The 24,971-nt window shown below is 39.2% G+C and overlaps 4 protein-coding genes across 12 annotated transcripts in view; 2 read left to right on the forward strand and 2 right to left on the reverse strand.

The window, feature by feature from the left end:
- The first annotated feature begins 2,266 nt into the window (after nucleotides 1–2,266).
- Nucleotides 2,267–3,229, forward strand: LOC126758544 (probable H/ACA ribonucleoprotein complex subunit 1). The gene is made up of 2 exons (XM_050472859.1): nucleotides 2,267–2,470; nucleotides 2,526–3,229. Exons 1-2 carry the CDS (start codon nucleotides 2,440–2,442, stop codon nucleotides 3,146–3,148), a joined length of 654 nt encoding a protein of 217 aa, XP_050328816.1. The 5' UTR covers nucleotides 2,267–2,439; the 3' UTR covers nucleotides 3,149–3,229.
- Nucleotides 3,230–3,742: 513 nt separating this feature from the next.
- Nucleotides 3,743–24,971, reverse strand: part of LOC126758537 (glutamine-dependent NAD(+) synthetase) — a 184,264-nt gene continuing 163,035 nt past the window's right edge. For 7 of the 9 annotated variants that reach the window (XM_050472848.1, XM_050472841.1, XM_050472842.1 and 4 more), the window contains 7 exons: nucleotides 7,868–8,282; nucleotides 7,704–7,793; nucleotides 7,479–7,644; nucleotides 7,186–7,331; nucleotides 5,886–6,135; nucleotides 4,722–5,816; nucleotides 3,743–4,645 (listed from right to left, as the gene is read on the reverse strand). In XM_050472848.1, the coding sequence (XP_050328805.1) occupies nucleotides 4,178–4,645; nucleotides 4,722–5,816; nucleotides 5,886–6,135; nucleotides 7,186–7,331; nucleotides 7,479–7,644; nucleotides 7,704–7,793; nucleotides 7,868–8,013 (2,361 nt within the window). In that variant the 5' untranslated portion in view covers nucleotides 8,014–8,282 and the 3' untranslated portion in view covers nucleotides 3,743–4,177. Of the gene's footprint in view, nucleotides 4,646–4,721; nucleotides 5,817–5,885; nucleotides 6,136–7,185; nucleotides 7,332–7,478; nucleotides 7,645–7,703; nucleotides 7,794–7,867; nucleotides 8,283–8,452; nucleotides 8,525–22,159; nucleotides 22,252–24,971 lie in introns of those variants that run through there. The other 2 variants (XM_050472849.1, XM_050472850.1) reach the window with 2 other exon arrangements.
- LOC126758532 (cytosolic carboxypeptidase Nna1) overlaps nucleotides 19,003–24,971 on the forward strand; it is a 168,440-nt gene continuing 162,471 nt past the window's right edge. The window contains exon 1 of the mRNA XM_050472833.1: nucleotides 19,003–19,098. Coding sequence (XP_050328790.1) covers nucleotides 19,080–19,098 — 19 coding nt within the window. The 5' untranslated portion in view covers nucleotides 19,003–19,079. The remainder of the gene's footprint in view (nucleotides 19,099–24,971) is intronic.
- On the reverse strand, nucleotides 20,727–22,140 carry LOC126758542 (uncharacterized). Its single transcript, XM_050472857.1, has 2 exons — nucleotides 21,892–22,140; nucleotides 20,727–21,835 (listed from the first exon to the last, which is right to left on the reverse strand). The coding sequence occupies exon 2, from the start codon at nucleotides 21,666–21,668 to the stop codon at nucleotides 20,859–20,861; it is 810 nt and encodes a 269-aa protein (XP_050328814.1). The 5' UTR covers nucleotides 21,669–21,835; nucleotides 21,892–22,140; the 3' UTR covers nucleotides 20,727–20,858.

The following is a 24,971-nucleotide window of genomic DNA, read 5'->3' on the forward strand; positions in this document are numbered from 1 at the left end:
CTACCTCTCGAAAGAATATTGAAACAAATATAAGGCGTATTGCTTTTCATTTTTTAAAAAGGCTAGTAGCATATAATAATATTAGTGATGTAAAGAGAAAAATGATAGACAAATATTGAAACAAAAATTCACTACACAAAATAGTTACCACAACAACAAAGTTGACAAAATTTTACCATATACTTTTTTACCTAAAATATGTATAACGTAATGCCGACAATCAAAATCTCGAAATTTAGAATCCCGACAGTCAAAATACCGCCAAATCAAAACACCGTCAAAACGAAACACACACAAATCAAGATCCCGACAAATCAAGAAAAGGTGGCGTTGTTCGTTCGAGGCCCTGCGGCCTTCGGCCTCCACTCAGGATCATAACCCTTAGTCAGTAGAATTCATTCATTCTTAACAAAAAAAGCTGTAACAAATCTAAAATTTACCTTCCTCAACAATGTAGCGTCAAAATATGTATTTAAGTAAAATGACAGCTTATTGCACGAAAAAAACGTTGGTTTTGGTCTGACATATTTTACAGCCATTGCAAAAAATTTTCTGCATGTGTCTGTTGTTGTGCCGTTGCACCAAGAGGAAAATTATGCAATTCTTGCACCGTGCGAGGGTTTTGCAAGAGCAAGAGAATCCCCCTAATATGTTGAGTCGAGCAGTAAGTGATATCGTTTGATGCCAACAGCTGATCTTGTTGAATTTTACGCAACCAACTTCACATTTAGCCGCTTTACCGTTATATATTTCAACAGCTGACTACAGCTTGTTTGTAAAAAATTTTTTAACACTTTTTATGATAGTTTTTCTTTGGTGCCCTATCGAAGATGGAAGATCAAAACACATTTCGGCATATTTTATTATTTTACTATCAAAAGGTGAAAACCTCAGTTCAAGCAAAGTGAAAATGATGTGATGTTGACAGAACAGGTAGATGAAACAAATTCATTGGTCGATTCTAGGCAAGTTTTGTCATATGTGACCGTTTACTAGCAATTGAAACGTCTGGTATTAATTTCGAAGTTTTACATACATATGAGTACCTCGGCACGATTCCGATTACTTTGGCGGTTTGGTACTGAAAACGAATTTCAATATGAATGGATAATGTGCCGATCCCCTAGCTTCCCTAGAGGAGGAATATGCAAATATAATGGATAACACTTATATTTTTTGAAATATTACCGATTAAAATTTTAAAAATTTGAATTAATAGCACATGGTATTTCTCAATGTTTAACTAAAACTGTTCACACTTTTCTCTTTTTATATTGAAATATACACTTTAAACATTGAAATAAGTTCATACTTCACTTTAATGTTATTATTTTTTAGCTAAATTTATTAATTTAAACATCACTTAGCACACTCATAGCTGAAAATGTTATTCTTTACAATTATGTGCTGAACACATACAGACCGACAGACTTCAAGCGACATCTGTCAAATATTAAACACGTTCTTATGTAGTCGTGCAGCTGTCTAAATAACTGTGTCCGTAAGAACGTGTGTATTTTAATATTTGACAGATGTCGCTTAAAGTCTGTCGCTCTTTCGTTGTTCCCATTTGAGCATTTTTGTTGTTTCAATGTAATTTAAAACACACCACCGCTTCTATGGTCCTTTACAGCATATTTGCCAAAATTGGATTTTTTCTGTAGAAATGAGTTTGTTCTCTTAACGAGATTTCTCTCTTTATATCAGAGTTGCCAATATCTATATTTAGTAGTAATTAAAAATATGTTTGAATATATTTGAAATATTAACTCAAAATCAGAGTCGAATATTATTATTTATAAATATATAAACTATTTTTAATAGTTTGATTTCAGTTTTGATATTTTATATTATGAAAAATTATAATTGAAAAGTTAGATGTGTACAAAACTAAATATGCGTATTGAGCAATGGCAATATTGTGCAAATAAAAACAAAAGAGAACAGATGATTTCCACGTTGCCACTACGGGCTAAACTTTTGACAAATTTTGTTCACTACGGTCGGCAACGAAAGAAGGGCGGAAAGGTATTCACTAGTTGCACTATTAGAGTGTTTACAATTATGAGGAAAACGAGCGTGGCCACATTTTAAAAACAAAATATGAAGTATTTTCAGCGACAGCGTTGCCTTTGATAGTACTTTCTTATAGGTTATCTCAACATTTGTATAGTTCCACTTCTTATACTACTACATGTCCATATCTAACTTTTTATTTGAAATGGAAAATTATGTTGTAAGAGTGGCAACATTCATCATCTTAAAACTCTGATTTTAAGTTGTATATTTAGTCAGGCAACCTTAAAAGACATATGACAGCAATTCCATATTTAAAACAAGTGTGGCAATACTGGTTCTACACGTGTTTGATAAATACAGTGCTATTGAAAAACTAAATTCCTAAAACAATCGTATTTATCAATAAAAAATAAAAAGGACATGTCGTTTAATAGAGGAGGACGTGGCGGAGGTATAAATTTAAAACTATTTTACGATTTCGTGTATTAAATATTTATATTTTATAGGCTTTCGTGGCAATCGCGGAGGAGGTGGAAATCGTGGTGGCGGTGGACGAGGCGGAGGCGGTGGTAATCGTTTCGGCGGCCGCGGATTCGACCAAGGACCACCTGATCGCGTTATTCCTCTAGGCTCTTACAGTTATTCATGTGAAGATGATCTCGTTTGTAAAGTGGAAATTGAGGATGTTCCTTATTTCAATGCCCCAATATATTTGGAAAATAAAGAACAAATTGGGAAGATCGATGAAATATTTGGAACCATACGTGATTATTCTGTGACCGTGAAATTGTCCGAAAATTTGAACGCAAAAAGCTTTAAAAACCAACAAAAACTGTTCATAGATCCGGCGAAGTTGTTACCTATTTCGAGATTTTTACCTAAGCCACCACAAAAAAAGGGTAGCAAGAAAAATAATCTTAATGGTGGTGCAGGTGGAGGTCGTGGTGGTGGGTTTGGTCGCGGAGGAGGAGGCTTCCGTGGCGGTAACAGCGGCGGCGGTGGGGGCTTCAAAAGAGGAGGAGGCGGTGGGCGAGGTGGAGGTTTTGGACGAGGTGGAGGCGGTGGACGAGGCGGAGGCGGTGGCGGTGGCGGTGGTAGAGGTAGAGGCGGTGGACGAGGTCGCTGGTAGTACGAACATTTCATTCTATATTATTTGGAAATCGTATTATCTGTACAATTTAGATTATAAAAATAATATTTTATATGAAAATGTTTTGTCTTTGGATTTTACTCTTGATTTTGACTTGCTATTCACTTGTATTATTTGGTCTTTGAATATTATCAGTTTTAGTGAAGATTTCTGATAAAACAGGAAGAAAATTAAAAAAAATTCGTTACAAGAACTCGATTGCGATCGGTCAGTGGTACGACTCCGCATTAACGACTGTGATTTGCTTGTCAAACGTCAAAGAAGTGATGCATTTTTGAAGAGCCTTGTTACTGGCGACAAAAAGTGATTTGTTTACAAGAATGTAAAGCACAAGAGATCGTCGTCTAAAACTATGAACCAGCTCAAACCACTTCGAAGACCGCTTTGGAATGATTTTAAAGGGATCGTTTAGTTGAGAATGGGAGAACCTTCACCTCAAATTAGAACGCGAATAACCACTTGAAACAGTTTTTTTGTGATAGAGAATTGTAGGTATCCGGGAAACTCAATATTTTTTGTAAATAAAATAAACGAATAAAAAATAAATGAAATTTTGACAATTATTTCAAAATTAAAAGCATTAAGGAAATTTTATTAATTAATTAAGAAAACCAAAACCAAATTTTTAAAACAAAAATATGTATGTCATAATATAATTTAAAAACTGCGTTAACAACAACAATTTGACTTAAAATAAATATAAATATGTATGTATTAAAGGAACATATTAAGAAAATTAAGGAATTTAGTTAACTGTTTTATGGACAAATTAACAGCGAACAACAATTTCAAAAGAAATATGAATGAATTAAGGAACAAATTCTGACATTATAGTTACTAATGAAACTTAAGCAGTATACTAAAACTAAAAAAATATTGACCAAAGAATTATATATGCATGTAGGATACGGTAATTTTTTCTTCTCACCACTTTCAAAACTACCACTACCGATTCAACAGTTTCGCAGTGACACAAACTTCGAAACACCATTCCTCGAACCACATGTCCTAAACCGGTATACCAGTGCGATCCTTAATCTTACCGAGCACATTCACATGCACCTTCGAATAGCCGCTGGACTTTTTGCCCAAAGTGCCCATGCTGCCGCTGGGTCCAGCACCAATACCGCCGGCACCAGCAGCATCGATGGAAGAACACGACAATGGCGATGAGTTCTTCGATTCCAAATGCGATGAGCGATGCGAGGAACGATGTAGAGACTCGTGCGACACCATATCATCGCTGCTCGGATGCATATGTTGTGCGGAGGGTGTGTAGCCGGGTTGTAGCTTTTCCACCTCATCGTCGATTGCCTTGAATTGCCAACTCCAGTTGGCGCGATACAAGAAGGGACGATGATCGAAGCGGTTGTCGTCCGGACTGTAGCTTTCGGCGTGCACCGATGGGGTGAGCACAGTCATTTTATGGCGATTGATGGCGTAGCAGCGGAAGAAGTGCTTCACTTTGTCGGCAACCTACACGGCAAAGCGTTAGAGAATGCAATTAGAAGCAATTAATTAGCATAAAAATAAAAAAATATGAAGTACGCACCTCCTTCGGACTCATGTCGTCGCGCCAAGTGGCCACCAACTTACAGAACATACTGTACGGCCCACAACTGGCTTGTTTGCGCAAGCGACCATACTCACTGAGCTCTGCGTAGGTCATGCCCATATCTTGCTCGTCGGTTTGCACGAGCTGACCATCCTGCAGCGGCTCCAATTCGGCAGTGGGTGGTGCTTCGATAATTGACTCCAATACGGTTAAATTGAATTTCTCCTTCGCATAGTTGAGAAAACGACGCAAATCAGTTTTCGAAATGCCGCCGATGGGATTCACATCCGCCGACGAGCAATCATATTTCGTCATATAACCACGCAGCGCTTCGTCGACATTCGCCGAGCCGAGCACCAGCAGACCGCCGGGCCGATTACGCACCCACAACATCAGTTGCGCAAACATATAGGCCAAGACCATGCGTATGCGTGATTGAATATTCTGCAATGCGAGATTTTGACGCGCACAACCGCCCTGAGTACGAAAACGCGGCGACAGACCGGTGACCGCATTGAAGATACCCAACAGGGCATTAACGGCAGTGTCAATGCTGATTTCGATGTGATAGCTGCCCAATTGATTGGCCAACTGCGCGGCGCGACGACGCGTCTCCTTGCTGGAGTTCACGCTGCCCATAAAGCAGGTGACGAGCAAGCGATTGCATAGTGTTGCCGGATTATCCGGTGTGTAATCGGAGTCAGCTAAGATTTTACGTATATCGTGGAGCACCTGCGCATCACCGCCTTGTACGGCATTCACGATCATGCGACACATGGAGTAGACAATGGTGGCAGAGCTGCTGGAGTCGACACCACCGCTGAGCGGCAGAAAGAAACCACCCTGACCGGAGCGGCGTAAATAGTCCCACAACCAGCAGGCAGGACCCATTGCAATTTCCTCTTCAGGTGTATGATAGATCCATTGCATTGGCGTGGAGGAGCTCTTGAATATGTCGTTGTGCGTTGACATCTCAAAGTCGCAGTTGATGCGCGGATAGTTGGGCGCCGAGGCAGAGAAGGTGCAGCGTGAACGTTGCGACACTCGATACGAGCGGATCTCCTCCAAATCAATGGTAGCTAAAGTGACCTCCTGTAAAGCAAGACAAATTGTTTTCAAGGATATATGGAATATAAATCAAGGAGAAGTAAGAATACTTACGACATCTTGCAGCGCAAATTGCTTGCTGCGTGCAACAATTTCGCCATTCATGGCTATCGCCGAGCAGCCATTGAAGTAGACACGTTGTCCGTCACAGCCGCGCAAATTGCTGAAGAGATAGGCACCACCAGCCTTGAAGCTGGCATTGCGTATTAGATCGGTACTAATGTGCGCCTTGCGCAGTTCCATATATGATCCCGAGCCATTGACAATGATTTCCACACCCGAGAGTGACATATCGATATGTTTACTAAAAGTTGGATGGAAGAGTTGATATTAGCGAGTAAAGGGTACTTTGGGATTAGATGATATTGCAAAGGTGAAATCTGGTTGAAAGATAAACTTCGGTTTGAAGAGCCGGTGAAATTCTGAAACTGACATCGTCCTAAACTGTTCTAAATATTAATGCTTTTACATAATTCCCTAGCTAGGATAGCTAGCAATATCAGACTAAGTGGCTGGAAGGGATTTAGGGTATAATATATGTAGGATCCAAAAGAGTTGCTCAGTTTTTCATAGCCTAAGATTGTTGTACTCTTATAGAGCTCCCAGAGATGATCTAGTGACTGACGCCCAGAGCATACTAAAATTTTGAAGGGAAGACTTCTCCAGGCCGCAGAGTGGCACTGAAGGCATAACACCAGAAGATGGCGAACCCGATTTCTCAATCGAATATCGCATTCGATGGAGCGGTGAGCTGTATATGTCGTCCAAATGGACGAAAACACTCCAGCTCTGAAAGTATTCGATGCGTGCCCCCCGGAGAAAGCAGAGGAAGACCTCCATTTCGTTGGAAAGACCAGGTGGAGAAGGAACTGGCTTCGCTTGGAATCACCATTTGGCGCCAAGCAGCGAAAAGGAAAAACGACGACTAATCAAGAAGAAGAAAATTGTTGTGGCGAGTTCTTCATGAGTTTTGGTCGAAGAGTTTCCGTGTGTGGTTGTGAACCAGAGGAATTTGCAGCTTTTTTTAGCCGCAGGAAGCACTTTTTAAATAATTTTAAGGAATGCTTTTATCTGATACTTTTGTCTGATTTCATAGACGATCTGGTGTCACAGACCCAAAAGTCGTTGGAGCGGGTTCCGTTCGCAGAGTAAAAGAAGTAGAAAGAACATGATTAAGAATGATATAGAAGATACAACGGGTTATCATATCTTCTATAAAGCATCTTCTATATCTTTCTTTGCTTTCTAACGTTACCCCACACTAATCTTCTCTAATACCACATTCGTTTTTGACAAGGAACTCAATAATTTAAGCATACCTATGAACCCTAATTTATATAAAATTAAATCTTACCTGCGAACATTCCATAATTCTTCGCAAATCTCATAACCGATGCATGTGTCCTTAGTAGCGATAACGGCATCACCGAATGGCACCGATGTCTGTCCGGTGTGTTGAGAAATCATGCGCGGCAAATAATGCTCCTCCGTTTGAAGAGACTAAGAGAGGAAGGAGGAAGGAGGAAGATAAAACATTAATTTGGGGGAAAATTGAGTAAAACTTTTAAAAATAAGAAGACATGAGATCGGTTCTTGGGCCGAACTGGAATTTGTTTCTTAAATCGCATTGGTTGAAATGTAACCCACCTTTGTCCAGGAAGTGAACCAACGCGATTCTCGATAGTTGTCATCATCGGCCATCGCCATTTTCGGACGTATCAGCAATATTTGACGATTGAAGAAGGCAACGCGACAATTGTAGGCTACATTGCGGTGCATCACCGGCATACCAACATCGATGAGCATATTTTCGCTGTAAGAGAGAGTTCCTTATTAGAGTTACTGGCTGGAGTTTGTATAGAGAGCGCTTACCAGAGCGGCGAGAGCATAATCTCCAGCAGCACTTCCCAGGAGTGCAGATATGTGTCGGGCTCGAAAAAGTGATCCTCGCAGCTATAACCACTACAACAAAGAAAAAAATAAAAACATATTAGAGATTTCTGGATTTTAGTGGTGTGAGGCAAGCGTGGACTTACGTTATTTCCAATTCGGGACCGGTGCGGTAGGAGGCGCCCATATCCTTCGCCTCCAAGATGGACTGCAGTATGCGCGCCAGATTGCCTTCAAAGTCAAGCGCCCACTGGTTGAGCGTCGACACGGCGACAGTGATTTTGCGACCCATTTCGTTGAATGACGACTAACGGCTGACACCACGAGTGACAATGCGAGGAGTTGAGCACGTGCGACGGTGCAATGGCAGTAAAAACGTCAGACGCACAGTTATCAATTCCGGTTTACCTTTATGGGGCTTAAAGCTGACGGTGTTGTTCGCTAAAATGTTAACCTCAAAATTTATTGTCAATAGGCGGCTGAGTGTGTTGTGAGCTTGAACGCAATGTGGCAACTTCAGCGTTAAAGGCTGCGGTCAACAGGTGTGTCCTAGTTAACTATCTGTAATTATAGTGGAACAAAATCGAAATTAGTCTTTTGGCATGGACATTGGTTCAAAATTTCAATTTGAAAATAAATTATTGCAACTTTGCGAATATTCCCACACAATTAACTGGAGGGGTGGGGGCTAATATGCTCAAAATTGCGCGTCTAAATTAATAATAAATTACTCGTTTTGAGTTCCACGTGATGACGCACGCTTAGTCCTTAAAATGAGTGCCACTGCAAGGATATAAAATGCCAGCACAAAAGTCGCTGTGACGCTATGCGACGCTTTTCGGTTTGTTATTGTTTGTTGTCGTCGTCTGGTTCGACTCAGTTTGTTGTTTAGTTAACGAGCTCGGCATGTATCGAAATGGCAGTCGCTTTGACTCGCCCATTTCCACCCATTCGCCGGTATCGATCAAACATCGTCAATGGCGATTTGCTTAATCGAGTTCATTATGCACAATGGGGTTTCGTGGAAATTTAGGGGGCTGCGATTAATTACCTAGAATTAAGTTTCTTTTGTGTTTTCGAATATTTAGGTATTCCATTTGGAAATGTAAAAAACGAGGACAAATCTGACATCGACAAAGAGAGGTACAATGACTCGGTTGGTGGGTATGTGTTTAAGGACAAAAGTGAGTAAGCTCAGAAAAAAAGGTCTACTGCACTAGACTTCAGGTTCTCAGTATGTCCTAGCCATCTCATTACCCGCAGTGACAGATCGGCAGAAAAAATTGCATTGCGTTCAGCTTCTTTACAGAGAAATGCCCTAATGGAAAGTTTAAAATCTCAAGTAGAAATTAACCTTAGAAACAGAGCTCATAAAGTATAACAGATTATTTCTCCTCAAATAGGTGAACTAAGTCTATAGTTTCTCGCAGTTAAAACTTATTGAGTAATAACTTCTGCATCAGTTGTCTTTACGCTATACGAATATACCGGGAAATATATGAGATATCTTAATTATTGAATTGGTACGAATCTCATTTTAGTCCTCACATATGTAGCGGTTAACAAAAACCGTTGGTATATCAATGAATTTCTTTATTCCGGTGAAAGTGCATTTGATGCCATTATGTATGGAACTCGATTTTCACGGGCACGCTAGCAGAAATCCAGACGCCGAGCAAAATTTTCTACGGTTTTCAAGGATAAATCGGATGATACTGTTGCAATTTCCCGTTCGATATTCATACGAAGTTCATTAATCGTCGCTGGCTTGTTGGCATAGACCATAGACTGGACGTGGCCCCACAAAAAATAGTCTAACGCCGACAAATTGCATTGCCGAGGGGCCGTTTTGACTTGACCATTTCGAGTACGCATAGATTACTGCCTAACCAATGACGCATATTTTGCTTATTGACGAAGCCTCATCGTTGAAGCTGATTTTTCGATGAAAATCCGTATCATCTTCAAGTTGTTGCTCAGCCCAATTCACGAACATACGACGATTATGGTGGTCAAGCAGCTTCAGTTCTTGCGTCAATTTGATCTTGTAAGGATGTAGGCCAAGATCTTTTCGTGAAATTCGCCACAACGAGATGCCCAACGCTTGAGAACGAAGTGTGAGAGACTGATTTGGGTCTTCCTCAATTGCTGCACTAGCGGCAGCAATATTCTCAACACTACGGACACTTCTTTGTCTCACTGGCACGGGAACATTTTGGATTGCGCCTGTGGATTCAAATTTTTCCAATAGACATTCAATTGTTGATCTGAAAGGATAATTATGACGATCACAAATTGGACATAGCGCTCTTAAAGTTGATACCACTGACTCTGAATTTCGCCAGTAAATTTGAGCAATTTCGACTCGTTGTTGGACCATATATCTTTCCATTATAAAATGGCAAACTTTACTGAAGAGAAATGTCAAAAGAGTGAAAAAAATATGGCATCAATTGCTGTCCCTATCGGTCTACTTTTATAGCGTCCCTATTGAAAAACCCGTTATTTCGTCAACCGTGGGGAGAACTTGTTGAAATTTTCTAAGTTCGAATCAGCCAAAACTCAGATGATCTACTCCTTAGTGTATCAGATCATAAAATATCTCAACGAACCCAGATAATTAAGTTTCTCTGCAGCACTATATAATGATGACCAGAGGTCAGAATCAAATGAGGGCAAGTTTGTGTATAGAACCCATTAGTGAAACACAACTTCTCACCCTAATGATCACCGAAGGATGAAAACAGTTGGAATGAAATCTTAATCTTATTATCTTATCTTATTATCAAAGTGCTAAAGTCAGGGGCTACTGCAGCTAGAAGAAGTCGACAGACACAATTAAAGTCTTCAAATTTAATGCTGACATCGATTCTCTGTGATGAAAAAGTTGGTTGGAGATTTACTTTGATAAAAATGTTTATTCTATAAGCAAGCTGAGAAATGTTTTATCAGTTATAGGTACCAGGCATATATGCTGGATTCTAGGCTAAAAGGGACTTCCGGGAAACGAAATAGCTGATGAAATTGTCAAGAGTACTATTCGCTTGACTATCGAACCAGTTCAGGAAATACGCAAGTCGTTAAGAACGGTATACAACGAAATTTCCGAAAGTGCTGATAGGCGGAGCAGAGTGAGACGGAATGCCTTATGGGCACGCAGGATCACCAAATTATTTGCAAAGGAACGATAGGAACACCTGTAAGCTTACCACTCACACGGTCTCGAAACGACTGATGGACGATTGTTGGTCTCGTCATAGGTCACAACTTAGAACTGGCATCACATGCGAGTCATGAGGGCAGTGTTAACGATGAAAGTGCAGCGGGGTAGGCATAAGACAGACGCTGGAACAACTCCTCTACTTATATTCGGTCTTTTCTAAAGGTCGGTTAAGCATCTAGGAGTTTAAGGGGCTGGAGGAAGCATCAGAATTAGATATCAAAACTCTATTAAACTGCGCAAAACGCATTGAAGCATACTTCATCCCGTATTAATAATAAACCTCCATCTGGCGTTGCAAAGGACCTGTTGGTCTACGTATGGCGTGAAAACCGGTCAGTGTAACCTAACCTATAGGTACAAGGTGAATATGTTATCAAATTCTTCCTCCAAAAATATATCGCTCAACTAAAAATTCACTGACTTTTTAAACTGCTTTCAAAGAAATGTAGGTAAACACATGTGTCTAGCAACGCCTAACGAACATTTTTTTTAGTTTTTCTATTTGTGTTGCAATAACCGTTGAACTATGCAAACACAGTAGGGCAAACATAACTATAACAGCAGTGGCATGTGTATGACACATGTCCAAATGTAAAAAAGCTATCTGCCTGTAAGTCCTTACTTTTTGAACAGCTGTCAGTGCCGTCACTCGACAGCAGGACAAATATGAAAAAGAGCCCAAGCGTTGAAAGCTCCTGCCAATAAGCGCACGAGTGTTGTTGCATGTGTATTACGGTACATATGTATGTGTGTAAGTATTTGCATAGCATAAATTCAGTTCGATCTTGTTTTGCCTGTTTGATATGGACTTGATGGGATTTATTATGTACCACTTGCACACATAGTTACATATGTACATATCTAATTGGGAATATGATAATCGAGTTAGCAATGGAGCTTTGCTTTGCGTCGTTGGATTTTATTGGTTTTGTTTATTGTGTTTTTTATTTTCAGTAAATCGTATTTATTTATTTATTTTTTGCGACAAAAGAATCGTTGTGAGGGAGTGAAACTAAAATTTGTTACAAATATTTTACTGTCATATTCGCCTCTAAAGGCATCAGCTGTCAAGTTGTAGAAAGAATTTGTTGTATAATCATATTACAAACATATTTGTTCTCCCCGATTTCTCGTCAATCTTCTCTATACATATTTATCTGTCTATCTCAGAATTATAGAGGAAAGATTAGAAAACGCTACGTCATAAACGAAATGAACTCTGAAACTTTCGTACATGACGTCACGTTAGCTTCTGTCAAACGCACTCCAAAAGAAAGTAACGTTACGTAAGTGTCGTAATCAATATTTCTAACATTCTGATATCTTTCTAATATTCTGGTATCTTTCTATGAACATTCATATTAATATTCCCTTTTACCGATTTTTTTACTTTTAGGTTATTTTGAGTAGTTTCTAATATTTCTGCAAGCTTAATTGTTTCCTTAGAAATATTTTAAAATTTTTTTTCTCTGAAATAATTTATGCATACATTTTACTGTCTTCAATCAATATTTATGCAAGTGTGTTTCATAGTGAGTTCAACAATCTTACTCAAAATTGCAAAAGTGTTCATTGGGTTCAATTTGGATTTTGATTGTGTTCTAATATTCCTTTTTCTGTTGACTCTTACTTGAATAACTGTGCATTGAAGTTCTGACGGAAGTGCCAATGCAGTCAAGTCAACGGTGATGACTCAAAAATAGAAGCACAATGGCTTCATCTATAAATAGAAACTTCAGTACAACTTCCAATGCGAAATACATTTCCGAAACGGGTCAATAGGAAACAAGTTTTTTGAAAAATTCAAAAAGTTTTGTTGAAAGTTGTTACATATGTATGTTATTTCGAACGGCGTTTATGCTTACTAAGCGTAAGTTGAAATTAATAATTTATATTTGGAAGCACCTATAAGTATACCTAATTAAGGAAAAGTATTCGAATTTAATTTTCAGCTGCATTCAAAAAACGAAATTTTCTTGAATTAGCCTTTTTCAATCTTGATATCTAAATCACTTAGCGCATAGTTTGACTTTAGACGACTTAACATTCTTTCGATTTGTCATCGCACACCATACCCTAAGCCAAGACAAAATAGTAATTTATGGATAGAACCTAATATATTTTCTCCCTAGGTTAGGTTAGGTTAAAAGGTCGATTCTAGACAGCTTATCACGTCGGTCCATTGTGGCACCTATAAGCTTCTAAATACTGGAACATGTGACCCTTTCATATCGCCATTGGTAAATACTATACCTGAGCCTTTCACAAATTTTTTGAGACTGTTAATATCAGTTTCGGCTATGTCTACTAGTTCTAGTCTTCTGGATGTTTTCACCCCAACCTCCTCCATACAACTTTGAAACTAGCCTCCGACAAGATTTTAGCCTTACCGCATGAATGCCCAATAATCTAAGCCTGGAGATCAAGCGCAAAATGACTCTTGCTAACTTTGGGATCAGTAGGCAATTAGGAAGAAGGTCCTGCTCTTCAAGATATTTGGACCCGTCAGCGTGAGCGATGAGTATCGCCAAGGATAGAAGACACAGGCAAAGTTAGACCAAAGAAGAAGAAGAAATACCTATTGGAGAGTAGCCAGTAAGTATTCCTAAAATTGTGTAAAAGTGGTCGACCAGTGCCTGCTAAGCGCACGCGAAATCCATTGTTACAGTGCTAGAACCCACGACGCCAATGGAGATCCAACTCGGTCCCATTCCGATGTGAGCGGGGCAAGCATGCCTCTATGGCTAGCTTATCTCAGACGTTGAAGTATCTTGATACTACTTTAAGGGAGTATAGACACACCTTGATTATCTTTGAGGCTACACTTTGCAGCAGTATTTCTACGTCATCTTCATATAAATTTTGCTGAAAAACACTACAGTGATCCGGTAGCTAAGATTAACGAAGAGTTCCCTACAGAAAGTTCTCCCTCCAACCTTCTCTTCCTAAGTAGAGACGAAAGACGTGGACTGATTTTATTAATTTGGTTGACATACATATATCAGTTATTATACGGAGAGTAGTCAGGACTGTTCTCCTTTTCCACCCCAATTACTGTCCTACAAGTACCTTGTCTCACCGTCTCACATCAAATATCTTAGTATGCACTCGTAATTAGTCACTGTCAAGAAAAAGGGATAAGGAGCAATATAACTCTGTCATTCGATTCAGGTTTTTGATAGGAAAGTCGCGTGGAGTCAAAGACTGCTTGGATGCTGTATATGAGTTTTAGCAGCCCACAAACGCCAGAAAGTTATGTGACAAAACTCCTCCTCTGACAGACCAGCGATTGAAGCGGGTTGGCTAAAGTGAGCAACTCAAAAGACCACATTGGTCATATTTTGAACAAAATATTGGGGATGAGAAAGCTGTTAGCGCGATGGGTGTTAGGAAATTTGGGAAGCCAAACGCAACCCTCAGATCATATCAAAGCAGTGTTGTCTAAGCGCAAACCAATGGAGTTTTGTGTCGTTTCATGATCATCAATGAAACATGGTAAATACTGAAGATCCAGTAACAATTGAAACAAGAACTTTACAACCTGCTCCGAAGAAGGTGAAGACTATTTTACCAGTCTAAAAGGTCACCAAGATATGATCTACATTAACTACATAGAGAAATAAAAAACGGTCACACAGTTCTATACTGCCGCTTTATTGGGCGGATTCGATGTTGAATTGCAGGAAAAAATCGGTCCCATTTGCCGAAAAAATTAAGGTTCTTCTATGCGACTGTTTTGTTTCCAAACTTGAAAAGTACACAGAATTTCGAATGGGTTGATCACCATTGCCAGGGAGATCAAATTTGAAGATCTCCAGTAAGATCTCAAGTAATTTTCAGTCCACAGTTAGAGATTCACTGGGTCAAGGGTACCAAGCTAAAATAAGAATTCAACGCAACTTTATCCAAAAAATATTTTCAAAATAGTTCAAAATAGTAAAAAAATACAAACTATCCGAAATCTGCATCAGAAATATTTTCTATTATTCTTTGACCCATTTAAACAACCAAACCAAACCAAAAGACAAGAGAAATTTGTTCAGTGGTTCGTGGCACCAAGCGCTTGAAAGTTTAGCGCCGCTAACAAAAAATATTGAAGCATACAACATAACAACAATAAAAATGTGGCGTTTATCTCGAGCCATTCGAAATTTATGTACCTTGCAGCACGGTGTTGCAAGTTGCCGGTTGCAAATTACTTTCTAGAAAATTTACACCCCTGCGAAATAAACATAAGCCAGCAGAATTGTGCGAAATAAAAGAACCCATCTAAGGATGTGCGGCGCGTAAAAAAGCGAAGCGCAGCCGTGGCATGCAGGTAGTTTTGCATTTAAGCGGCTTTGCCGCGTGCATCGTAAATTTCTACGCTATTCCCGACATGATTCACAGGTAAATCACCAACTGACGGCCAACCGTGAGCTCTCGCGGCAAGTTGTGCGCACACACACGCTCACAGAAACGTGGAAAATACAAATGGTTGTGCAAATGTGTGCCACACTTGCCGTTTGCTTTCTTTCGCGCTGCCAGTCATGACTTTTCACCGCGGATGGCAACAACAAAGCACTGGCCGCCGTTAGTTATCCTTTTTTGCAGCCACAGCGCGAGGTACGAAGAGCAAGCGCGTAGAATGAACTAACTGCAGCTGGCAACTGGCGCTGGTGCATGCCACATCAACGCATGCATGGCATGGTGTATGTGTGTGGCGCTTATTTATGCAGTTCAGTGGCATGATACATGTGCCACGATTTATTGTTTTCTGTTTTAATGAAGCCGCCACTTTGATTTGCGCTCTCCGCCAACAAACTTCAAAGGGTGCCACATCACATACTAGCACTTGTATGTTGCATGGTAGTACTCGCATCGCATTGCATGGCGTGTGCATTAGCAGTTGCGAGGATAGATAGTTACATATGTTCGTAGGAAAGTAGTATAACTTGTACAGGATGGGAAAGTTAGTTGTAATATATAGCTACTTTCAGGTGCGTAGCCGCAAAGGAATTCATTGAACTTTGGCGAACGCAAAGAAAAACCCTCGTTTGAGAATAAATTATTCATAAATTACTTTATAAGTGAGTGGCAAACGAAAGCGAAACATTTGAATGGGCTTATTAAAGAATACTGTGGTAGCATCCTCGATATATCATAATTTGGAGAAATTTTAGCTTGTTTTGTGTCGTTGCTTTACATCTATGTTCTTAGCGAGTGTTCGCTTGGCACTCTATGACCTCTTTTAAAGAAGATCCGACGCTTTCAAGCCAAATTTTGTTCAGCCATGGACCCCATTTTTGGCTCAATGGGTATGTAAACAAGCAAAATTGCCACGTTTGGGAAGAAGAGCAAGGCAGAGTTTCGAGCGCTGTCATTTCATCCAGAAAAAAGAAGACGGCGCTACTTCCTACACATCGCATCATTCAGGTGAGCAGATAATTTCACGTTTTTGGTCGGTCGCTTGGCCACCAAGATCGTGTAATATCACACCATTAGACTGTGGGAATATGTAAAGTCTAAAGTCTAAACGGACAATCCCGCTTCCATTTAGGCATTGTCATTCATCAGTTACCAGTCGAGAGTCATCGAAAATTGGACTAAACGGATGGACCATCTGAGACGTAGCCACGACTAACATTTAAAAGAGATAATTTTCAAAAAATAAATGCCGAAGAATGTTCTTTCGAATGATATTAAACCTACACCATTAAATTTGAAGTTTCTGTTTTTTCTTTAAAAAAAGTGGGAAACCTCGAAATGGTTCACCTTTTATAAATTACTATTTTATTTAGTTATGCCTGGATATACGCGAAACAGTAGTTTTCGAGATGTCGATCTGCAATTTTTTCACAAGCCCTTTTCTCTCCAAGAAGATGCTCTATTGTTGGAACCGTCGATATCGGACTAATATATGATATAGCTGCAATACAAACAGATTAATCAAAACCAAGTACTTGTACCAGCAAGAAAGAACGGCAGGCCGTTAATATGAAGTAAAACTCTCAAATAGCTACCAACGCCCCATTTGCATATTTCCCCTCAATTTTCGATGACCCTGTGCAGCATTTCGGCTATAGAACGCTGAATGTTGTCTTCGAGCTTCTCGAGCGTTGCTAGTTAATTGATGATCTTAAAGGACTTTGACTGGGCTATTTCTCGAAATGAACGAGTCGCCACTATTTTCACGCAATGTATCCAGGTTTAGACGACAAACATGAGGCGGCGCAACGCCTTATTGAAAATGGAGATCGTACGTGACGATTTCATCAAATTTCGGGAAAAAGTCCGTTAACAACGTGTTATAAAGCTCATTATGATGGTAACGATATTTTCAGCCTTACTTTTGGAAAAAATGAGGTCCGATGATACTACAAAGCGCACCAAATGGTAAATTTTTTGGAATGCAATTATCTCTCCTGAACCACACTAGGATTTGACTCACCCAAATAGCGACAATTTTATTTATGGACGAAAGCATTAAGACAAAAATGTCTGAAAAGATGATTTTTCGATTAATATACATTTGATAATTTTTTGGAGAACACGTAATGATCTTGGACCATTTTCAAGTGTTATACTAAAGTGAAACGTAACATGATATGGCAAACCCTACTGAACACACTAACAAAATTTTACCCAAGTCCGTAAAGAAACATAGCCGCCACGGGCTGTCAAAATCAAGTCATCCCTATTGATGATGCCGCATATTCGGAAAATTTCACATGAACTATTACCTAAGTCAACGCAATAAACTACAAATATCAGAGCGGACTACTATAGCATATGTATATGCAAAATATTATGTAAAGAGACCGATCAAAAATCAGCCTAAAGATATTCAAAAATAACATTTTTCCTTTTTAAGTAACCTTAATTCGTCTTGAAGACTGCGGGCCGAAAACGTACTTGTATTATGCTACTCCACAAATCAAGGTTTATGATGTTATGAGTAAAATATATAATTTATTATTTTTAAAGGAACATTTTAGCTATTCTTTAATCGCGATATCTTTTATTAGATGATATTCTAAGGTGACAAATATATAAAGTGTTTAGTATTTAATAAAAAAAACATATGATATTCGGTTACCTCCTCATTTCGCTGTCATTCGATGTATGAGAGCATTGACATATGCTTAATTTTTTCAATATGCCAGGACTGTAGCGAGTTGAATGACACGAAAAGCGAGTGACTAAGAGTTAGTTTTGAACTAACTAAAAACTGAGGTAGAGTTCGCTATCCTTAATACACACCAACGATGCAATATAAATATACATTTATGAAAATAAGTTCGAAGCAGATTGGTACCACACTTTTTGGATTCAAAATATACCTGTCCAGAAAGTATCGGGAATTCTTCATTTAAATCTCTCGCTTATATGGAAGACAGGTAAATTTTTTTTACTAGGTTGGTACAACTGTCCTTAATTATGATGCCAAAAATTACGGAAAATGAGAGGGGGAAATGAAGAATTCCCGATACTTTCTTGACATTTAGAGTTTAGAAACAAACGAGCTTAATTATTGATATTTGCTATTAAAAAGCCATCAACCCCGACCAAAAACCCAATTTCAACTAAAAAGTTGATCACTGACATTTAATCTCATATTAGTACATTACAAGAATTCAAAAAAAAAACTATACTTTGCTTTTTATAAAAGAAAATTAATTCAGCAATTCAACTCAAACAACTTCAAATTTACAAACAATAAATTTCAATATTGAAATTGTCAGACTTGAATACAAAATTTTCGTTTCAAATTGTCTATCTTTCAATTTTAAGTTTTTTCTTTAATTTCTTTATCTAACTAACTGGTGTTTAATCAAAGTCCAGCGATAATTTCGGCAAAAGCAAATTATTTAAGGTGACTTTAAGAAAAATCGCATGCAACTGTCAAGCGTTTAGCTCTCTTGCTCCGCGAGTGAATCGAACAAGGCTCAGGCAAACGCCAGTGTGTTTTAAGTTGCATGAATTTTAATATATTTCATGAAAAATTGTGTGATTGTGTGGATAGTGTGCGAAAAAGCGTATATCCTGCAGAGAAGTAAATGCAAAGAGTAGCGTTAAATAAATATTTGTAAAAAGAAAATTCGTAATATTGCTGTTACATAAATGTCACAAGTGAAAGCCTAATATTAACACGAATGGCAATGAGTTCTACGGGTAAGTTGTTCGAATGATAATATTAAAATATATATTCTTTGTTGATTGGTTCAAATAAAGCTTGATGGAGGCCATCTATACTACACTTCCGCCAAAATTTTTCGTTTGCTTGGAACATAGTGGTTGATATTGCATTTCACCGCCAAGTTCCAATAAATCTGTATGATAATTTTCCGGTTTACATTTCGGTTCGTTTCAGTTATTCAATTCTTTATCAAAATTAAAAAAAAAATCGCCAAGGACCACATTCGGCTGTGGAAGAATTTCATAACCCCATACATGTAACGTTTTCATTATTAATTTGTGAAATGGTAAATCGGCCAATTGTCAGCCCAGATTCGTCATTACTCTTGAAAGCTTTAGAGTCGCAATTGCTCCAGCAACTTGTCCTGTGTTAGTTAAATCATTTTGAAGGTTTTGTGATATTTTCGTCTTTAAGGGTGTATTTTGGAATACTATAGATTTGGTGCTTATATGATCTGTATGAAATCGAGAAAACCTCATCAGAATGAGTGTTTCGAGTCCGGTTGACATTCATGAAGCTGCGTTTTGGTAGCGCCAACTTTTTTTTAATGAAAAATGCTGTTAAATGTTTCAAAATGCCAAACCAGTATCTAACGAAGCTGTGAAATTTATACATAAAGGATGATCCATTTCGAGGTTCTTAACTTTTTTAAAGAAAAAATACAGAAACTTTAAATTTATTGGGGAACATTAACATTTACGTTTTGAAGACTATCTCTTTCATATGTTGGCCGTGCCTACGTCTCAGATGGTCTATCCGTTTATTCCAATTTTCGATGACTCTCGACTGGTAACTGGCGAATGCCACGCGTTGTATTTTGCTCTAAGGCCTGAATCGAAGCGGGATTGTCTACATAGACTTTACACTTTACATAAGCCCACCAAAAAAGTCTAGCGGTATGATATCACACGATTGGTGGCCAATCGACCGGCCCAAAGCGTCAAATTATCGCATAACGTCATTAATTGTTCGATGTGTGGAAAGTGACGCCGTCTTGTTGAACTCAAATGTTGCTGAGATCATGAGCTTCAATTTCAGGCAATAAATAGTCGGTTATCATGAAATGGGCCTAATCGCTGGAAAGATATTGGCTTGTCGGATCTTCTTGGAACTTGGAACCCATAGAACAAAGCGATCTCGCTTGGAAAGGTCGAGCGGCTTCAATTCTTGCACAAGCTGAATTTGTACGTTTTCAATTTAAGATCTCCATGTAAAATGCGCCAAGTCGTTCCATACGTCAGTCCGAGTTGCTGCGAACGGCGCCGAATCGACTCTCCACGGTCTTCGTGTACACTCTCAGCTACGGCTGCTATATTTTCTTCACTTGCGAGCTGCACGGCCGCTCAGTAGGCCGATTATGTTGACCATATGTAGAGCGAAGCGCGCGAAACACATTCTTTCTTTATGGAAAGTGAATTTTCGTAATAATTCTGAACGATTTGTAAACGTTGTTCAGGCGTAAGTCTTTCATGATGAAACATCATACATTACTGTACAAAAATAATATGTTAGCTTGACACGACTCACGCGTGATCTGTCAAAAAAAAGGCTTTGGAAAAAGTACCTCTACTTAAAGGTTAGGTCAAATAACATAACATTCTAGTTTCAGTTTGCTCGCTTTATTTAAGTCAATAAATATTTATTTTTATTATTTTAAGTTTAGTCAAATGTAATTATTTAAATTATATATAAACAAATATGGTAAAGGTCTCCTTTGTTTGTAGATTATGCTTTCCTATCCTTCCACGCGTGGCCTCTTCTCTTCCGGACCTGCTGCATTCTCGTGTTCCTCATCCCTACGTTGTTGTCTTACATAGTCGGGAAATCTGACCATGCGCAAAAACCGTTCCAGATCCGGATCACTACAATCATATGGGTAGTCGGTGCGACATATGGGACAACGCAACTTGCCGCGTTCCTGCATGCCCTCAAAACATTTCAGACACACATAATGTGTGTTCTCGCAGAAACGTATGTCGCGTTTAATGTACTCATAACAAACGACACACGTGAAATGCTCAACGCATTCTTTATTCAACTCCTCATCCTCCTCGTTAAAGCTGAGATCCTCCCACGTCGGCGCGAACACATCTTCGCTGTCATCAAATTCACCAACATACAAACGCATTTTACGCGAATCTATCTCTTCACAGAGATACTGTATGTAATCGTAAGCCAATTCCACATCGTAGGTTTGAGAGGTCTCTGCACTATGCGATGTAAATGGTCCGAGGTATTCGGCAAGCCCGTCACGATTGAGTCCAAACTTAATGGTGTAAGTGATCGGCTCTGAATCTCCTATGTGAAAGACGCCGCGGTTTATTTCCTCCGGATTATTTGCATTTTCAGACGTGCAGAACCAGTAGATGCCACTCGGACCGCAGAGCAGAAATGCATCTGTCGCGATGTCATCGAAATCAAAGTCATAGTAATTTTTGCCCTTATGTTCACGTATATAATTCGGGTGCACGGCTTCGCAGTGCGAAAAAATATCGTTCACAGAACCGGACCACCCGCATCGTTCGAAGCGGCACTGCGTTGACATTTTTTTAATTTTAGAATTTTCTTCTTTGAATTTTATTATTTAGTTTTTAAGCTTGTGAAGAGCACTATAACTGCAGCATGAATTGCACTGACGCTATCTTCGGTAAGCGAGCGGCTTATGTAGCAGATCATGCAGGTAGATGGATAGCATCGGGTTTTCTCCGCGTTCTGGAAATGTGTTGTGGCAGAAAATTATGGCAGAATAAAATGAGATGAACATTTACCTGCAATCATAACTAAATTCAATAAAATTGGTCTAGCGTTTGCTTTACCCTACATTTTCATCTCTAAACAATGAAAATTTGGGAAATCCGGAATTTTTCTAGATTTTGTTATACATTTTTGTTGTTCGCGAAAAGTCAACTTTATTATGGATAACTACCGAATTGACAAGATATAATAAAATTAATATATACAAAATTAATTCGGGTCTACTTAAGCGGTATAGATCCGGATTTATGTCCGGTCAATAACAAAAAAGATGTTAAATACCTTGTCAAGCTTCACCATATGCTTTATTTGCAATTAATTAATATTCGCGCTAAAATATTTCTCCCTCCCCTGAAGTGCACCTCAGCTGTTTCACTCACACTGTAAGCCAGCCGACTGCGCAGAGTTGTATGTTGCCAGGATCATTACATTATCGACACTTAGAGTTGGCAATGCAGTTCATATTACTTAACATACATAATTATAATAGGTTGTCAAAGAAGTCTTGCGGTATTTTCGCTAGTTGGCGCTGAAAGCGCGTAGTTCTAGTTTTATTCGTCGCATCGGGTCATGCTATACCTTTTTGGAAAGTTCATTTCACGCGCTAACACGTGTTTGATTGATTCTCGTTTCTTTTAAGTCGTTTGTGAGTTATAGCGTCGCAAACATGGAGCAAAATAAAGAGAAAATATGGCATATTTTACAGTACTACTACGATAAAGGCAAAAATGGACCCGATACAGTTTCCATTTCCACTGCACAACGATGGTTTCAACGTTTTCGTTCTGGTGTAGAGGTGGTCGAAGATGCGCCACGCTCCGGAAGGCCTGTCGTCGAAAATTGCGATAAAATCGCTGAATTGGTCGATGAGTCATCAAAAATTCATTTCAATTTCAATAAAAAAAAATCAATAAAAATACCGCAAGACTTTTTTTTTGAGTTCATCACATATCTGACGATTAATTTCGGTGCTTTATAATTCATCTATTCCAGATACTGTTTTACAAATCTAACCTACAAGGATTGCCTATTAAGTGCAAGGTTTATAAAACAGTATGTGGACCCTTCATCATTCAAATCAAAGGCTCTATTATATAACAAAGATATCAAAATCTGAAGCATTAAAATTTGCTTATCTTTAAGACTCTCAGCATTAAATACCATCAATACTTTTCCAATGAATGTTGAGAAATAGGCAACTGAGCTTCAGAACACAAGCGGTCGCACTTAGGCCATCCTTAGGTTCAATGTGCCCCCGGGTGGTAACCCTATTAAGGTGCTTGCTTGCTTCAAACAACCCTTGAACGAGCTGAATGGCTGGGCAGCTTTAGGGAATTTTGTCTTCAGCTACGTCCGATCGGGTCAGCTCCCCTGCCTCTTCATTTCCTTCTATTTCCATATTACCCGGTACCCGAAGGATGTTAACCGAATCACCTACTGAGAGTCTAGTTATTGCCTGCTTGCACATGAAGAGAGTCTTAGTGTTGGAGCTACGGATCGCCTTAATTGCCGCTTGGCTAAAAACTAGAAAATTTATGTACTTGATGGTTAGAGCAGAAGCCCACTTGGCGCCCACAATTGTTATGCCCACAATTTCGGCCTGAAAGACTGAATTATAGTCATTTAGTTGGAAGCTACTGTTACTATTTCACCGTTTGATCTATTGGTGAATATGACGATTCCGTCCGTTGGACAATTTTCCATTCTTTTCTTTTGGAGAAAACGAAACGTTGTGTTTACCGTCTCGTGTGTCTCCCTTTTTCGGCCGCATTGCCAATTTAGTCCTGTCCTTAAGCACTGCTTCATACTTCACCAGTGTATGTATTGGCCGTATGTCAAGGATAATATCCAGAGCCTTATTTCACATAGTTTTCATTTCTCGAGCTTTATAATCCTCAGCAAGCATTCCCGATGCACATGTTCCAGGGGTTTAATACGGCATTTTTTCGATAATACCATCAACCATACCTAACCACCATGTGTTAGTATGGGTCGTATGACATATAAGTAGAACCAATATAGCATATGGGGTCCTAAACCCCAAACTTTGGGGAGATAGCTGTTCTGCCAGAGCTCCAGATGCGAAGGGATGACTTGGAGATATTTGACAGATCTTGAGAGTACAATAGTTCTACTCCTTAAAGAGGGTAGATTGAGTTTCGAAAAGACATTTACATTTTCTCCGAATTGACCGTGACTCTCCGTTCAGTTGGAGGAAAACTTAAGGCTCCTTTCTATGTGCCGGACTAGGCGATTACTTTTCAATAGTTCTTGCAGACCCTAACCTAACCCAGTCCTCATACAATTTGTGCCGAAAATGAAAGCAATAAAATACCATTCCATCAGCCAGCAAAAGGTAATAAATAACTTCCTGAAGAAAAGCAATAGAAAATGGGATAAATTAACTCTAATATAAATTTCCGTGTCTGAAATCGACAAAGGCATTAGGTAAAGGGGAACTCAGATAGCTGACGGCGACACCATTAATAACAAAATTGGAAGTTGGGCAAACAAATAGCAAATAATCAAACAAAAGGAGAACGTGAGAAAGGGAATGGTGGCAGTAAGCGTAAGCGTGTGCGCCCAAAAGCATACAAGGCAAATTAGCGGCAATAAACACGTGACAATCAATGCCGAGGCTATGTGGCGAGGAAGCCGAAGGTAATCGTTTTAAAATGGCAAATGACAACGGCTGTCGGAAATAGCGATAGTTATTGCCTCCAGCCGATACAACCGCTCATAAACACAAACACAGAGACCAATCATACACACATACATTCAAAATACATAGGTATGTGTGTGTGTGTTTAAATGGCAATATGTTGTGTGCAATAAAGCCAGCTGCCTGCTGTGCACTGAACGCTGATTTTGGTGGCTTCTTTCGGCTGTGAGCAGTTGGCGCTGCCGCTGACAACAGCCAATACAACAACAATACAAGAAAGAAACGAAAAAACGATTGCAAACATGGATTCGATGACATAAAACATGCTGCGCTGTAAGCCTCCAGTTGTCGTCGGCTGCTCGCTGAGCAATCAGTGCGATAAACCCGTGTTGGCGATAAGACTGGCGCGCTGACAGCAAAGCGTTCCTTGCA

The sequence above is a fragment of the Bactrocera neohumeralis genome, chromosome 5 (assembly GCF_024586455.1).
Source record: "Bactrocera neohumeralis isolate Rockhampton chromosome 5, APGP_CSIRO_Bneo_wtdbg2-racon-allhic-juicebox.fasta_v2, whole genome shotgun sequence".
NCBI classification, from domain to species: Eukaryota; Metazoa; Arthropoda; class Insecta; order Diptera; family Tephritidae; genus Bactrocera; species Bactrocera neohumeralis.